Here is a 17151-nt window from a genome sequence, read left to right as displayed (position 1 = left end):
CTCCCACTTCACATCAGACAAGCACCTCTGTCCACTTTTAAAACTCTAAAAACACATACACTTGGACTTTGGTACAGCCTGAGACTTGAATTAGTTTATTTTACTTCTGGTTTATTGCTTTAACTGTTTTTAAACTTAGTTAAAATGTTGTTTAATGTTACATGCAGCTAAGGTTGCTTTAAAGTGCTTCATCAATAAAGTGGTAGTTTTTGTTAAATAGATAACTGGCTTGTGAATTACTGGAAGTAAAAGTAATTAACACTGTACAAACCCCCCTAGAAGAAGCAGTCAAAGGAAAAACGGCAAAAGACCATCAAAAAAATCTGGAAACCACTTTTAAAGATTATATTAATGATTATAATTAAATCTGGCTGCTTTTGATGTATTTTCAGAGTCAGATAAAGGTGTTTTACTGTATTTTTGCTCTGATGAAATGTTGTTCCGCTTTTGCATCTGACTCGAGAAAAGTCCTTACTAAATTATTTTTAGTAAAACTTTCACGTTTGCACAATCATATAAGTATGTTTTAAATGTCTCGGTGTTTGCACGAAGCTTTAACAAACACGTCATTTAAATCAAACTAGCTACTACTAGCTCTGAATGCTAACAACAGTAGTAGCATCGAGGCTAAAATTACAGTCAACAATAAACAAATAAATGCAGGAATCGTGTTAGAAAGCCAGACTCCATCACTGCAACACAGTGGATGGATGACCGTAACAGACAGATAACTAAACAACACCAAGCAAGTTTTCTTACCGTAAACTCGCTAAAATTACAGCCGTAAACAAACGGACCGATCAGCGGGAGGTACTTCCGGTAGGAACGGTGTTGCCAGATATCGCGATACAAACAAGCAACCAGCTCTATGAAAACAAGCCCAACTGGCAACCCACTACATTGTATAAAACAGAGGCCTTTGTTGAAGGGTATAAACATTCATTTATTAAGGCATTACACATAAACAACAGCAAAATTATTATAAAACCCTTAGAATAGCATACTTTTGAGCTCTGATAAAAAAATACATTTTGCATATGTAATTTTTTTTACCCATTTTTAACAACAAAACATCCTGACATCTGCCTGTGAGTAGAGCCCTCTAGTGGTCGACCACAGTATGAGTGTTTGGAGTGCGCACCCATAGACTTGTACATTGTTTTGTTTTATTAGTGACATGAGCATGCATCAGGATATCCATTGATTTGAGTTGATGTACCTTGTTATCCCACCAGAGGGCAGCACGTCCACTGAGACGGTTTTTTTCATTCATTCAACCTTTATTTAGACAGATTAATCCCATTGAGCCATGAGGACTCATTTACAAGAGACCTGGCTTTGGTGCGTTCCTTGCTCGGCCCTGCCAGTCCTCGCAGATACACAACAAGGACACAGAGCAGTAATGAGTATTTCTCTCGTTTTTGTATAATTTCAGGTGGCGTAGAGGCTAGAGAAGATGGGCCTGTGATCGGAAAGTCACAGGTTCAACTCCTGGTACCATCAACAACATCAAAATGTGGGTAGAAAAGGTGAAACACCCACACCTGCCTCCACCCTCATTTGCCCCACTCTGGGTCCCTGAGCAAGGCCTTCAACCCCCACCATCTGCTCCCTAAACAGGTCTCTCTTGAAAATGAGTTCTCCTGGCTCAGTGAGACTACCTGTATAAATAAAAGGTAAATGAAAAAAATAACAAATATGAGGCCCACTTAGTCCAGAAATTCTCAGTCGGGTCACATGGACAGTTTCTTTTTTATAGAAACGTTTCGCCCTCTATCCGGAGGGCTTCCTCATTCAGAGGAGTTCCAGTAAACTGTTTCCCCACCAAGCAGTACACTCCTTAAGTGGACCAACCAGTTTGCTGGAGCTAAGATGGTTTCTGGGGCCTGTCCTGTCCCTCGTCGACTCCTCCCAGGCAGGCAGCCACAGCCAAAGTGGTTCAAGGCAACAAAGTTCATGCTCAATCATCCAGGTACCAAATCCAATAATTCTCAGTAAGTGTGACTTTCTCCGACTATCCTGCCCTTAAAGATGTAAACGCCAACAGCCATTTTCCAAGACAGTGGAAACTTTGAAGGTAATACTGAGTTGGCATTGAGCAAAAAGCATCCATCCAGAAAGAAACAATCCCATTCCAAAAATGTTAAGGTGCTGTGTGTTAAGACTTACCTTGTGAAGAATCTAATGTCCTCGTCAGATGCAGCAAAACGATGAATCGCTGCCTCAGCGTCAGGCTCTCAACTTGTTCCCGTAGCCGGTGTATATCCTCCCAGAGAGCATTATTTTCCTACAAATCCCAGTGTGAGCTTTAATGGCTAAGTCTTCCCTGCGGACAGCCATGATCCACTGTCACCTTGACTCTGCATCAGCAGGAAAATGGAAAAAACTAAGCACTTTATTGTAGCTGCTATTCACTGGACACAACAAAACTCAGTTGTTGTACTTGTAGTGCAGAGATATTTTAACGTCTGTGTCTTCTTCATGGTACAACTCTTACATCTACCACTAAAAACAAGCAACCGGAAGTGATCGATGTGGCCTAATTTTAAACAGAAGTACGTCACCACTACTTGTGGCATACAGGTTATTGTGTCGGTCTGGGCCGCAGCCTCTGGCAACAGAGACGACCCAGCACAGGTGGAGGTTTCATCATGAGAAAGCAGCTGCAGGTGAGGCCGGATCGAATTTCCTCATTTAATCGACTTTGGTGGCATTTTAGTGACCAGAAAAAAAGGTGTACCATGTAAAAATGACTTTGAAATCACTTGAGGTCAAAATAGAGGAAAAAGTGCCCAATAATATTTAAAAAAAAGCCAACTCTGCAGGAGCGCATCAAAACAACTCACACTACATCGCCATTAGCCAGAAGTTGAATTTTGTACATTATTTAATTAGAGTGTTACATCAGAAAAATCAGATGGACAGATGTGAATCTTAAATATCTGACAGATCATGAATATCTTTGCTTCAGCATCCATGAACAGAATCTGGCAGCAGGAATATACATGCAAGAAGCTGCTCTAAACAAGCATGACCATGAAAGTATTGACATTTGGCTCTAAAATTATTCATTATATGCCATAAGAAATCTGTAACTAGACATCAAAGTCAAAGTTTATTTATTTGTCATTCACACCACATGTGGTACATGTGGTGGAACAAAATTGTGTAAACAGGGTCCCAGTTACATCCAACAAAAGTATAAATTGTAAAGAAAAACAGTAATAAGATGTAAAATATGCTAAACTAAGAATACACTAAGCACTAATAGTACAAAAACAATACGCTGAACAACAGCAGCACAAACATGAGTCTGTGTGAGAAGATGAGGACGAATGAACACAGCAGCATGAAATAATAGATCAAATAATCAGCAGCATAAGATCAGCAACATGGATAGTCAGCAGAACATAACAACAATCAAGTGGCATTACAGTGATTTTTTTTTCACAGTGATAATCCTGATTAGGGATTAATGAGTCTAACAGCTTCAGGGTATAAACTGTTCCTCAGACTTGAACATGATGTTGCAATTGACAGAAAACTGTGTTACATTATAAAACAAGATGTGCTGCGTGTTGCCTCACAATAATTAGACAATTATGTCTTTTTATTGCATTAATAAAAACAAGTTAGGAATACATCAATCTGTTACTGGAGCTGTGTTGTTTTTTGTTCATCTAAGGGGTCGTCTGCCGTCTGATGCTGTCCATCACTTTTATCAACATCCAGTTCTTTTCCTGTAGTCTTGTTATCAACAACCACAGTCTGTATATCTGGTAGTAAAGGATCAGTTGCAGAGTTAGATTTGTTTTCTAAATCTGAAGCCAAATGAGCCTGAGATACAGCTGCTTCGAGCGCAGATGAAGTGGAGATGCCCGAGACTGATGTTAACAAAGTATCAGAGACAGGAACTGAGAGAGTGGGTAGAGACAGAGACGTGGAACATGCTTCAGAGGACAGGGAGACAGGCTGAGTCACTGATACTGGTAAAGAGAAGGGCACAGGGATGGCTGAACCGTCTAAGGAAATGACGCTCATTCCTGTGTTGTTAGTAGGGCTGAACAGTTGATTGCATTTGCAATAATATCGAGATAAGATAAAACGAGGTTTTCTAATTGCAAAGGTTGAAATTTCACTGGTCATGTGACTTGTGAGTGAGCGGAGCAGAGCAAAGCAGATCAGGGAGTGGGAGAAGTCAACACTGCGCTTGTGCACTGGTTGCAGAATGGCGTCAGGCTCGACAGAAGTTGACACATCTGAAAGTTTGGTACCAAAGAGGGGCAGCACCTTCGTTGTTTGGAATTATTTTGGCTATAAAGAAGAAGACGCTGCGCAACAACATGTATAAGCTGTCTTGCTGCTGTTGCTGCCTCTCAAGGTAACACCACAAATCTTTATCAACACTTACAAAAACACCACAAAGCCATTTACGATAGTTGCATGGCTACAATGTCAACGACCACTGCTTCAACTTCAAGTAAGCACAGTACCAGCGGACAGGGATCACTGACTGAACTGTTCGAAGTAGGGATGCACAATATTGTCAGAATGGTATCGGTATCGACCGATATTAGCGTTAAAAGTTCAATATCGAACATAGGCCATTCCATTAAAATAACTCACTGATATAAAAGACACTGTTTTTGCCTGCAGTGGCAGCACAACGTGATGATGTTGCAGCACAACACAAGGACGTCACGTGCGCATATCCGATCTCACGGTGGAGATTCAAAATGTTGGCAGTGTGGAAGTTTTATTTTTCGTTGGTGAGGACGTCAGATTCCGAAGATTTATGGATTATATTGAGCCTCGTTACATCGTCCCCAGTCTGAGATATTTTTCCGACGTAACGTTACCCAAGTTACAAGCCGTCATTTCCGACATCATTGAGAAGCTAATAGCACAACTTGTTGGGTGAGTTTTACCACAGACATTTGGACGTTGTGTTAGCCCCGTTAGCATGATTAGTCTTATGGCGCAATGGATAGACAGAAACTTTGAAAGACTGTCCTTCATGCACAGGAGTGCAGAGGAGCCCACACTGCAGCTAGGAACCTGGAACAAGCCTCCACAAGTGAGACAGCATCGCAGGTGACTAATGCTAATAAATAACATTCAACACTTTTTATTTAATATAAGTTAAAGTGCTATGCATATCATATGGTTGTTACTGAATATGTCACCAGCTCTTACAGCTGTTGCACAATTTTTGTAGCAAATAAGACTAAATAAGAGGGCTATGTTCAGACAAAGGAAAGTATATAAAATATTGGTATCAGTATTGGTTATCGGCCAAATAAGTTTTAACATATCGGCATATTGGATATCGGCCAGAAATCCAATATTGTGCATCCCTAGTTCAAAGGTATTACTCCGTATGAACTTAATTAAAAACTGCACGTGGAAATAACTTAAGCAATAACTGAGTTCATAGCAAAAGACATAATGTCCATTAATATAGTGACCAAGCCTGGTTTTACGGTGATATAGAAATTATTATTTTAATGCTTTTATGTCAATCTAGACTTATATTATACTTATTTAAACACACTTATACTCACTTTTGATGCAGCTTATCTGCTTATTCAGTCATTCCTGTGCTGCAGATGTGTTTTGGAGTAATTAAAGTCCTCCGGGGGATGCTCTAGCCAGAAGATTGGGGCCCAATCTTAAGGTTACAGTGACCCAGGTTTTGAAGGACATGTTTATGAAACCATCGCTCTGTTGCACAGACTACTTTGATGAAGGAAAAACAGATTTAATTAAATCTGTTCTCCTGGCAATCATCAAAACTTGCTTTGATCTGCTCTCACGCGATCAGGGAAGCCTTTATAAGAAATGTATCAGACAACAGAGAGTTGGAAGTCCGGTGTGGATCAGCACGCGCTGAATGCCATATGCCATTTTGATGTGATTCTCCTTTACCTGGGTCGAAAACGACTTCCCGGCCAGTGTCACGGTGAGAAGTTATTTCATATCAATCTGTGTGTTAAGAGTGTACATGTTTTTTGCTTGGCTGTTCTCTGTGGCAGGATAATAAAGGACACTAATTTATCCTAGCAGTAACAGCTTCTGTGTGTCATTTTTTCCATCGTCTGAATATCTGTGCCGACCGTTTCACGAGCCCTTTTGATAAAGAATTTCACAATACATACGGCTTTGGTAAACACAATGGATAAGTGGTTCAGAATGCCCTTGCACTCACATTTTAGTTGCAGCGGAGCTGAAAACAGTTGAGTTTTTTTGCAACTGAGACAGATTGATTTATTGCTTGTGTTCATTGAAAAATACACGAGAAGAAGACTGAAAAATAATTGCATATTAAATTGCGATCGCAAGGTAAGGTCATTGAGGTAAAAAAATTTAAATTAGAATATCTTCCAAAATCATTCAGCCCTAGTTGTTAGTGGCTATTATGGGCTGGAACTGCGTCCCTGCTGGAACTTCTGTGTGGACGACAGTGATATCACCAAGAGCACCATGGTTGACCAGAGCAATGGCTCAATGACTGGTCCAGTCGGATGGGAGAGTGACCGACTCAGTTGGAACCACAGTTGTTTCAGTTTGGGTAGTACCAGCACCACGAGCAGAACTGGTAGCAGGAGTAGAAACAGCTGGAGTAGAAACAGCTGGAGTAGAAACAGCAGGAGCACTTGGACTTTCACAAGTTTTCTTCCCTGGTTCCGCTTGTTCTGCATTTTCCTCAGTGGGAGACCTTGGCTTCTTTTCCTCAATATTTCCCTTCAGCATCACCAGGTAGGTCTTCCATGGAGCTTCTACATCATGAACCTTAAATTTAAACAAGATGGTGTCATTTTAACAAGTTGGCTTGTTGTGCAATTAGATGATAATAAACATGCACTAGTATTCACTATGTCAAAGCAGTAATGGCATAAATATTGTTCCCTTCTTTTAAAGGGTTACTACTTCTACCTTACATACCTCCCCCTCCCCTCCCCCCCGCCGCCCCACCCCCCCACCCCCCCACACACACACACACTCCCACCTAGGGACAATTTAAAGTTACCAATTAGCCTAACATGCATGTTTTGGGTCTGTGGGAGAAAACCAGTACCCAGAGAAAACCCATGCATGCACGGAGAGAACATGCAAACTCCATCCAGAAAGGCTCCCGGCTGGGATTTGCACTAATCTTCTCACTGAGAGGCAGCAGCTCTACCAACTATGCCATCGTGCTGCCTAGAGTACAAAATACCGTTCAATGTTACAGTACTAGAGGAAGAAGCACCAACTCACCAAAGTGTGCCTGCGAAAGGTGGACAGGTCAGTAAAAGTTCGTTTACAGAGAGCACACATGAAAGGTTTCTCTCCCGTGTGGATCCGTTGGTGCCGCTGGAGAGCGCCGAGCTGAGTGAACTGTTTACCACATACTGTACATTTGTACGGACGCTCACCTACAGAACGCATTCGTTTTATTGTTACCAGTAGGAAGTCAATAACTTAAAAGTACACTTAAACATATGAAAGTAAATGTCTTACCTGTATGTATTTTTAAATGCTCTCTGAGGGAGTTCCTCTGACCAAAGCTTCTTTCACAAGTGTCACATTTAAAAGGCTTGGAGCCAGTGTGGATGTTGAAGTGGTGTTTAAGGTATTCTTTAGACGCAAAATTTTTCCCACAGGCGTTACACATGTAGGGCTTTAACCCTAAAAGGAAAAAAAAATAAATAAATGAATGCTTGGTAGATTGTTACCTTTTTATATTTAAATATTTATTGTTTTGATTGTGCTACAGCTACAAAAATGCAACAAATAAAATTTTTCAACATCCTCATCAAAGAATACTAAAGTCTCTTTAACCTGAGTGTGTTTTCTTGTGACGGACCAACATGTGCTTCTCAGTGAAGCGGGCATCACATTCATTACATGCAAACGGTCTCTCTCCGGTGTGTATCCTATACAGGATAAAACAAGATATTTAGCTCTCAACTATGTCACTCATTAGGATACACTTAATATATATATAGATATATAGATATTACATTAATGTGAAATAAATGTCTACAACTGTTCAAATGTAGATAAAAGTTATTATTTTGTAGTTTGCTGAAAATAAAAAATCTTCACCTCTTCTCCTCCAAATTCACCTCCTTCCAGCTCCATTCAGCAGCTCTCACACTTCACTCCAATCTCCTCTGCTCAACTGACTAAATTTTTGTCTGGTATCAAAGCTACCACCTGCTCTTTAGATCCCATTCCCTCTCCTCTCATCAAAAGTTGTCTCCCCATAGTCTATTTTCTGATCACAAGAATCATCAACTCCTCACTTATTTCTGGATCTTTCCATAGTCTCTAAAGTTGGCAGTAGGGATGTGCGATATGGCATAAAATTCATATCACAATATGTATTGTGAATGGTGGCGATAATGATATATACCACAATATGTTTTTGGTATAAAACTTGCAATAGGAATGTAAAAAAAAGCATAGGGTGTCCTTTTGCCATCATTTATTTTGAAAACTGCTATACCACAAAATAATCTCAATTAAGAAAATTACACTACTAGGTCCAGAGAGTTTTTAAATAATAAACAAATCAAGTATTAGGCTTCTTTCTTGTAGTGCAAAACAGTGCAAACAATATCAAATGTAGTTTTAGCCATATGTTTTAAACAAAAGAATATGTTGTTAACTGTTTCCAGTATTTTCACTTAATAAATGAACAGCAACAGAGCAGCATTTTACACTGAAACACTTCACCCTCCAACCCTCTAGTGGGCGCCTCCTTCTGCTTTAATGGAGAGCTGACACAAAATGAGTCTGTGGCTTTGACCAGAGGGTCTCGCAGTAAAATCACACAACACAGAGTTCTTTTCACAGATCAGAGAGCAGGTTTCTCTAAAGCTGACCAACGCTTACTTTAACTTTCGACGCAAAAAAAAAAAAACAACTTTTGACGGAACTCAGCGTTTTGCGCATGCGTCCGAATACGGCAACACTACGACGTGCCGGCCGTAGTTAGCTTGTAGCTTCGCTACTTAGCTCTCAAAGAAAAGACTAACACCACTGACATACAGTTTTCAACTCAAAAAAAGTAACGATTATATCTGACAGCTCTGATTTTACATCAGACACAACATTACTGCGGTTAACCAGTAGAAGACAGATCTCTATCGTAGGCTAAATTTCTATCGTTTCTACCGTGTACCATATATATTGAACATTCCTAGTTGGCAGCCATCACCCCAATACTAAAAAAACCTGGTCTTGACCTGAAAACTTCATAAATTTCCGGCCTATATCCAATCTTCCCTTTCTGTCTAAAATTTTAGAGCGAGTCATAGCTGATCAACTTCAGACCCACTTCAACTCCAATAGCTTGTTTAGGGCTGGGCGATATCTCAATATTTTTAAAATATCCAGATAATTGTTTTTTGCTATATAAATTGAGCTATCTCCATATAAAACGATATAGTTGTATACTTTGAAATCCTGCCATCTTCTTTCTCCCAGGCAGCCCCACTCCTTCTACCTCCTGTACTCCTACACAAATACACAGCCCTCAGCCATGCTCCCCTTCCCTTCCTGCTTCTCCAGGAGGTTGGCGGGCAGCAAAGGAGACGTTTAGCAAAAGTAAACACAGCAGATGAGCGTGTGTGAAGCTTCGACAGACATGTCTCCTTCCTTGAAGCAACCCACAGTTCAGAACTCATTGGGGACTGCCATGCAAATGCATGGCAGGCACCTATTATTCTACACCTCGGAAGTGAGTCTACATTTCTATCTCCGTTAATACGGCCCGAACCACAAAGTCTACCCCCACAAAAGTTATATCAAAACGACTGGCTCGGCCCTGTGATGTGTGCTATTACTTTTATTGGCATTTCAAGTTACCAAGGCGAAGTAATTTGCAAACAAAGACGCAATATTTCACCAACTCCAGGAACTAGTTGGTGACTGCCCACTTATTATTCTACACCTGAAATGATCAAGGTTTATACATATCAACTCATATTTTATCAATCTCACACTGTCATTGTTTCTCTTAACTGTGCGTACGAAGCAGAATTTAACTGATACAAATGGTATCAGAAACTCATTACTGTAAGCGTTTAATCAAAATGTTCTAAGATCACCTTGCCCTTGTTGTGTAATCTAAACTGCCTGCATAATCAAGATGTCCAGTTTTCACTTCTTTCTGTGTGACAATAAAAAGACGAGCTGATGCAGAAATCCTTCAGAGTTCACAGTATTCAGCTTTAGAGGTTGTTTCTGTGATACTTCCCTTTTTGCAAAAAGCTTGGTTGAAAATCTGACTCTGTTGTCCTGTGTGGTTCTTTATATTTCTAGGTACGAGAAAAACCTAACACTAAGCTTGTTTGAACCATTCCAGTCTGGTTTCCGTCCAAAACACAGCACCGAAACTGCTCTTCTCAAAGTTACCAATGATCTCTTCCTTTCCTCTGATTCTGGCCAGCTTAGTATCCTCATCCTCATGGACCTCACTGCAGCTTTTGATACTGTCAGTCTCCCGTCTCAAGTCCAACCTGAACATGACTGACTCTGCTCTGTCATGGTTTCAGTCCTACCTCACAGAGCGGCAACAGTTTATTCACATCAACTGCTGCTTCTCCTCCATAACCCTTCTATCTCAGGGTGTTCCCCAAGGTTCAGTGCTTGGTCCTCTCTTTTTCATCCTTTACATTCTCCCCCGTGGTAATATCATCCGTCGTCATGGCCTCTATTTTCACTGCTATGCTTATGACATACAGATTTATATTTCTACTACATCCATAAAACCCAACATCCACTCCACCCTCACCCATTGCTTAACTGACATCAAAATCTGGATGAAGCACAGTTTTCTCAAATTAAATACTGACAAAACTGACATACTCGTCATTGGTCCAAACAGTGTTACCAAGTTCACTCAAAACTTCTGCCTCAACTTTGACAACATCACTTTCACTCCATCCCCACTCATTCGTAATCTTGGTATTCTTCTCGACTCCACTCTTTCATTCGAATCACATGTCAAACAGATAACTCGGACTGCATTCTTCCATCTCACAAACATAGCACAACTCTGCCCATCACTCACTTTCTCCACTGCTGAAATCCTAATCCACGCCTTTGTCACATCCAGAATCGACTATTGCAATAGCATTTTGTACGGTACACCATCCAAAACTCTCAACTAACTACAATATATTCAAAACTCTGCTGTCCGCCTTCTCACCCACACCCACTCCCGCGAACATCACTCCTGTCCTGCAGAAACTCCATTGGCTCCCCGCCACTCAGCGCATCCATTTCAAGATCCTCCTCATCACATTCAAAGCCCTCCATAATCTGGCCCCTCCATACCTGACCGACCTACTCCTTCACTACACTCCTTCTCGTTCCCTCCGCTCCTCCGATGCCAACCTTCTATCTCTCCCCTGTAGGACCAAGCTCCGAACCTGGGGAGACAGAGCCTTCTCCATCGCTGTCCCCACCCTCTGGAACTCAGTCACTACCCCAACAGCTTTGTGCCTGCTCCAGTCTCTCCACTTTTAAGAAAGAACTCAAAACCCACCTGTTTAAAATAGTTTTTAATGTTTAAATTTGCCCTTTTTAAATGTTTTACTGTGTTTTTAATGTGTTATGCATTGTTGATTTAATTTATTTTTTACTCATGTAAAGCATCTTTGAGTATTTAGAAAAGCGCTATACAAATAAAATGTATTATTATTATTATTATTACTATTAAAGGGACAAAACAATTACCAATAATATCTTTAAGCTTTCCCCTCACAATACACCACCTCTTGTTTTATTAAGGCATAAGAAAAAGGCATAAGAAGAAACGTTCAACTTGTTTTGTGACAAAGCAGCAGGTTCAAGCGACAAAGAACAGTTTACCTTTGATGCATATTGAGGGAAGACTTCTGGGTGAATCTGGCCTGACACTTGGTGCACTCGTAGGGTTTGATGCCCGTGTGAGTTTTCTCGTGCACCCACAAAGAAGCTTTGGAGCTGAGCGTCTTCCCACACTCAGGGCACAAGTATTGTTGTTTTTGTTCATGCACCTGGGACAAATTTCTGCTTTAAATTTTTCTGTGAAAATCACCCAGCCGTATGACTTTGAGAAAACTAAAAGGAAGCATGCAAAGATTTACACCTCACCTGTCTCTTATGGTGGGCGACATCCTTCTTTCGTTTAAAGGTCTTTGCACAAATGTCACACTCAAAAAGTCTCTCAGTGCTGTGAACGTGCTTTACGTGGAGCTTCAAGCTGCTGTGGTGAGCAAATGTCTGCTGGCAGACTTCACAGCAATAGATTACATCTGCTGTCTCTCCATGGTAAGTACTGGCAGAAAGAAGAAAAAAAAGTTTATTTAATTAGGTGTGCCAATAAGCATAAATAGTTCTCTTGATACTAATTGACAAATGTAAGAAAACCAAGCCTCCTTTGGAACTTATATAGCTCAGGCATTCTTCTCATTTTGTAGAAATTTGACTAAATGTTCAACTTGAGTGTGATTATGTGACTGACCTTTGAACTCTCTAAAGATAGATCAATTAATCATCTGATAATTGATACTTCAAATGATAATCTGCCATACCTGTGTGTATTTATTAGATGCAACAACTGCTACAACAACCAGCTTCCTGTAGCTCACAACTCAAGTGTTTTAAAGTAAGAACACTGTTCAATAGATCGTTAGTTGCATGTGGGTTGTTAAATATTATCCATCATCTTTACCCACTTCTAGAGCTGGGCGATATCTTGATATTTTAAAAATATCAAGATAATTTTTTTTGCAATATAAGTTGAGACTATCTCAACATAAAACAATATAGTTTTATACTTGGAAATCCTGCTGTCTTCTTTCTCCCACTCGTCCCCCTCCTCCCTCCTTGAACACAAATACACAGACCTCAGCTGCGCTACCCCACTCCCTTCCTGCTTCTCCAGGAGGTGGGCGGGCAGGAGAGGAGACCTTTAGCAGAAGTAAACATGAGCAGCTGAGCGTGTGTAAAGCTCCGACAAACCTGTCTCCTTCCTTGAAATAAACCATGGTTCAGAACTCATTTAGCTGTGCTGTGCCTTTTAGAGTAACGGAGCGAGGTAGCGCAACATTAATAAATCAGCAGTTTATCATATCTCTAAAGCTACGGTCCTTAGCGGCTAACAAGACGGCTAACGCTTTAACCGTCTTGTTGCACAGCTGAGACAGGACCGTGTCTTAGCGACATAATAAAGCTGCCGATTTATTAATGTTGCGGTACCTCTCTCTATTCCTCTAAAAGGCACAGCACGGCTAAATGAGTTCTGAACCGTGGTTTATTTCAAGGAAGGAGACAGGTTTGTCGGAGCTGCAGCTTCAAGGTTCCAAGTGGGGGCTCACCACCACAGTTCACACACGCTTACTAACGTGAAGGCGTCACAGCTGAATGGACTGTATTTAAATAGAGCCTTTCTATTTTATCAAGACACTCAAAGCTCTTTACTACACAATCTGTGCCCTCATTTACCCACTCACGCCCTCTACTAGATCTCTACAACGAATAATCAAAGCTTTAAATCAAATTCATACACCGATGGGACACAAATCAGAGGCAATAAGGAGTTCGGTGTCTTGCCCAGGAACACTTCAGAATATGACTGCTGGTGGAATCGAACCCCCAGCTCTCCCACTGGAGGACGACTGCTCTAGCCTCTCAACCACAGCTGCCCCCAGCTGAAGAGGATTATTATTTAATATATGTAAATGGATATCTTCACCACTTGCTCTTGTCCAGGTTGGACGATATTCCCCTACCTTCCCTCTCCGCTTTGCTGCTCTGTGTGTCTATGAAACTGCTTCTGAGCCTCTCTTGCATATCTTCCGAACCATAATTATGGACTTGATTTGATCAGTTGGTCCCTCAACACAATTGATAACATTTCTTCAAAGAGAAGACAGGCTTTGGGCGAGCCGATTTGCCCTGTTGGCACGCACACAGCTGGATATCTCATCGACTTGGAAAACTTGATGATGTGTCTATCTCTGCTTCTATTTGAGGATTTTAAGGATGCATATTTAATTGGATTTACGATAACTGGTCCCTGCTTTTTGGATTTGGCTGGTTGCTGGTTTTATCAACAATCGAGGAAGTCGTCAGCAGCAAATTGGGACCCGATCACGCTGCTTGCCTTTATGATGGCTTGGTTCATGCCTCGAGTACCCAGACTCAAATGCTTTGGGCAGAATGGATCAGATCTTGGGGATTTTACTCAGTCACGTTCCATCAGTGTGGCCATGAAATTTGGACATTTCGGAACCGTTTGGACCAACACAGACTCAAGGTAGATGTCATCAAGTTCTGCCTGTCCCCAAAACAACTGTGTTTATCTGAATTTGGCTCCCCTGGCTGGCCTAGAAGGCCATCTTATATGAATTTGACTGGAGAACATGTGATCTGACACTCACACCCGAGGAATTTCCAAATGATAATAATTAATAAATAAACATTGTGTCATCATTTCAGAACTCTTGGATTTCCATAGGTGTTGTCCTTGGCATTCCCCGACATCCCTCGAGAATGTTTACGGATCTCACCAAAGGAAACTGGCTGATTATTCCATCCTTATCAAAACTCTTACAGTGCCTTCGAGTGCATCCATGGACATTGCTCACTGCTCTCGTTGTCCCCCTCTGCAGAATGTCTATGTCACTATGTGCTTGTTTGTGCAAGGGTTTTTTAAATAGAGTTTTTCTTCTCAGCCAAGAAGAAAAAGTTTAATAAGAATTTTTTCGCCTCCAACTTCTACATGTGCCCAGTTTCATTACTTCTTCTCTGTCTAAACAGATCTCACTTGTAAATGAGTCTTCTAGGCTCAATGTGACTTGTCTGTCTAAATAAATGTTGAATGAATGAATCTAAAAAATAAACTAATATATGTAATTAGCCTGATGCATGCTCAATAATCCAGGTAGAAAAATCTAAAACAGTTAAGTCTGGTCCTCTGGACATTCAAAACTCAAAACAAAGCCAAACAAACAAACAAAAACCAAAAAAAAAAAAGTTTCTACATTTTTTTGTTTGTTTGTTTGGCTTTTTTTTGTTTTTTGAATGTCCAGAGGACTAGACTTAACTTTTTTTTAGATATATGCAATTAGTTTATTTTTTAGTCATCTATTTTGTACAGTTACAGGTGTTGTTAATAAATGTGGCTGTGTGACAACTGGGACAAAACTTTATGACTCAAATATATTTTTGTTATTACTTTATGGAAAGAAAAAATATTGATATATATATTGTATATTGCGATTTATCTTAAAATATCGAGATATACATTTTGGCCCATATCGCCCAGCTCTACCCGCTTCTTCCTTTTTGGGTCGCGGGGGTCACTGGTATCCATGTCCAGCCATCACTCACGAGAGGCGGAGGACACACTGGACAGGTGGCAAGTCCATCAAAGGGACACACAGAGACAAATGAGACAAACAACCATTCACTCTCTCACTCACACCTAGGGACAATTTAGAGTTACCAATCAGTCTAACATGCATGTTTTTGGTCTGTGGGAGGAAACTGGAGTGCCCGGAGAAAACCAACGCATGCACAGAGAGAACATGCAAACTCAACCCAGAAAGGCCCCCGGCCGGGATTTGAGCTGGGGCAACTTGCTCGCTGAGAGGCAGCAGCTCTACCAGTTGCGCCACCGTGCTGCCTTGACCAACATAAATTACACATTTTGTAAAAAAATTAGTTAAAGATTGTTTTTTCACAACTCTGTTAAAAAAAGTGTCCCATTTTACAAGACAAAAAAAAAAAAGGTGGTGGTTTGGGGGGGGTGGGGGCGTCATCAGCCATAGGCTGTCCTGATTTCTAAAGCTTGGTAATGACCAAAGAAAAAGTTATTTTGGTCACTTTCTAACCTAAACTTTTCAAATGTTTTGCCAGCAAACATTTCTTATTCCCCACAGTCTTCACACTTTTTATACAGTTTCTATCTAAAAACCCTGACATCTCCTGTCAGTGTGTCTCCCATCACTATGACTTGTTTTCTCTCAAATCCCCTGAGTGCACACATCCAAACTCTCATGGACTTCCATTGTCTCCAAGATCAAAATTTTCTATTCAAAACTGGAGGTGAAGTTTAAATTTGAATTCAATTCTTACATAAAACAAGTATTTAAAATGTGCATGTGTGGCAACTAGACACTTCTGCCATTTCAGGAATTTAGTGACTGTTTGTTTGAGACTTACTTTCTACTCTGCATTTCTGTCTGCTTGATTCCTGGGAGTGAAAGATATGGGTGTGTGTGGTTACCATGGTGATCATAATTAGCCACTGGCAGCAGCTTTAACATTGCTTTCTCCCAAAGTTTCTTATATAAATTATACATCAAAATCACATTTTGTCAATTTAAATTATTATTAAAATCCCAAATGACTAAGGAGCTTTACAGGAGGAAATGGCACAAAGTAAATTAATTTCAATTCTGAAAATGAGCTTATAACCAGCTGGTTTACTGACAGTGATGACATAGTTATATTGAAAAAGTAACAGTTAAGTTACTGATTAGCCCTTGAAAAAGTAACTTAGTTAAGTTACGGATTACTTGATTTGGAAAGTAACTAAGTTAGATTTCACGTTACTTTATTAGTTACTTTCAGCAGCTGCTGACAACAACCCTCCGCCACCTCAACATAAAAATTACATTGAGCTTTGCCAATACTAACTTTATTGAAAGTGCATTTTAATGGTAACATCAACAATGTATCTCCTGACATATAAAGTTGAACTTAAAAACTATTACACGAAAAAAATACATACTAAAAAAAAGGTATTTTTTAACTTCATTAAACATAAATACTTTTTATAAAAAAATTAAGTAGTATTTTTTTACTTCAGTATCATAAAGAAATACTTGCTTTATTTAAAACAATGTCTTTCTATCTTGACTTCATTAAACAAATACTAGTTTTACAAAAAAAAAAAGGTCTTTCTTCACTTTGTTAAACATAAATACTTTTTTAAATACAAACCGGATTCCAAAAAAGTTGGGACACTAAACAAATTGTGAATAAAAACAGAATGCAATGATGTGGAGATGGCAAATGTCAATATTTTATTCGTAATATAACATAGATGACAGACCAAAAGTTTAATCTGAGTAAATGTAACATTTTAAAGGAAAAATATGT

At 40.0% G+C, this 17151-nt stretch overlaps 1 protein-coding gene and 1 long non-coding RNA gene across 2 annotated transcripts in view; both read right to left on the bottom strand.

Moving 5' to 3' along the window:
* LOC119418465 overlaps positions 1–837 on the bottom strand; it is a 30778-nt gene extending 29941 nt beyond the window's left edge. The window contains exon 1 of the long non-coding RNA XR_005187195.1: positions 760–837. This is a non-coding gene — a long non-coding RNA (uncharacterized LOC119418465). The remainder of the gene's footprint in view (positions 1–759) is intronic.
* Positions 838–6504: 5667 nt separating this feature from the next.
* Positions 6505–17151, bottom strand: part of LOC119417849 (GDNF-inducible zinc finger protein 1-like) — a 15569-nt gene continuing 4922 nt past the window's right edge. Inside the window, exons 4-9 of the mRNA XM_037685103.1 lie at positions 12133–12261; positions 11869–12035; positions 7825–7919; positions 7504–7671; positions 7261–7418; positions 6505–6792 (exon numbers count right to left, since the gene is read on the bottom strand). Of these exons, the coding sequence (XP_037541031.1) occupies positions 6505–6792; positions 7261–7418; positions 7504–7671; positions 7825–7919; positions 11869–12035; positions 12133–12261 (1005 nt within the window). The remainder of the gene's footprint in view (positions 6793–7260; positions 7419–7503; positions 7672–7824; positions 7920–11868; positions 12036–12132; positions 12262–17151) is intronic.

This window comes from Nematolebias whitei, chromosome 12, assembly GCF_014905685.2.
Source record: "Nematolebias whitei isolate Nwh7 chromosome 12, NemWhi1, whole genome shotgun sequence".
In the NCBI taxonomy this organism is placed as follows: Eukaryota; Metazoa; Chordata; class Actinopteri; order Cyprinodontiformes; family Rivulidae; genus Nematolebias; species Nematolebias whitei.
This window is presented reverse-complemented; position numbering and strand designations above follow the sequence as displayed.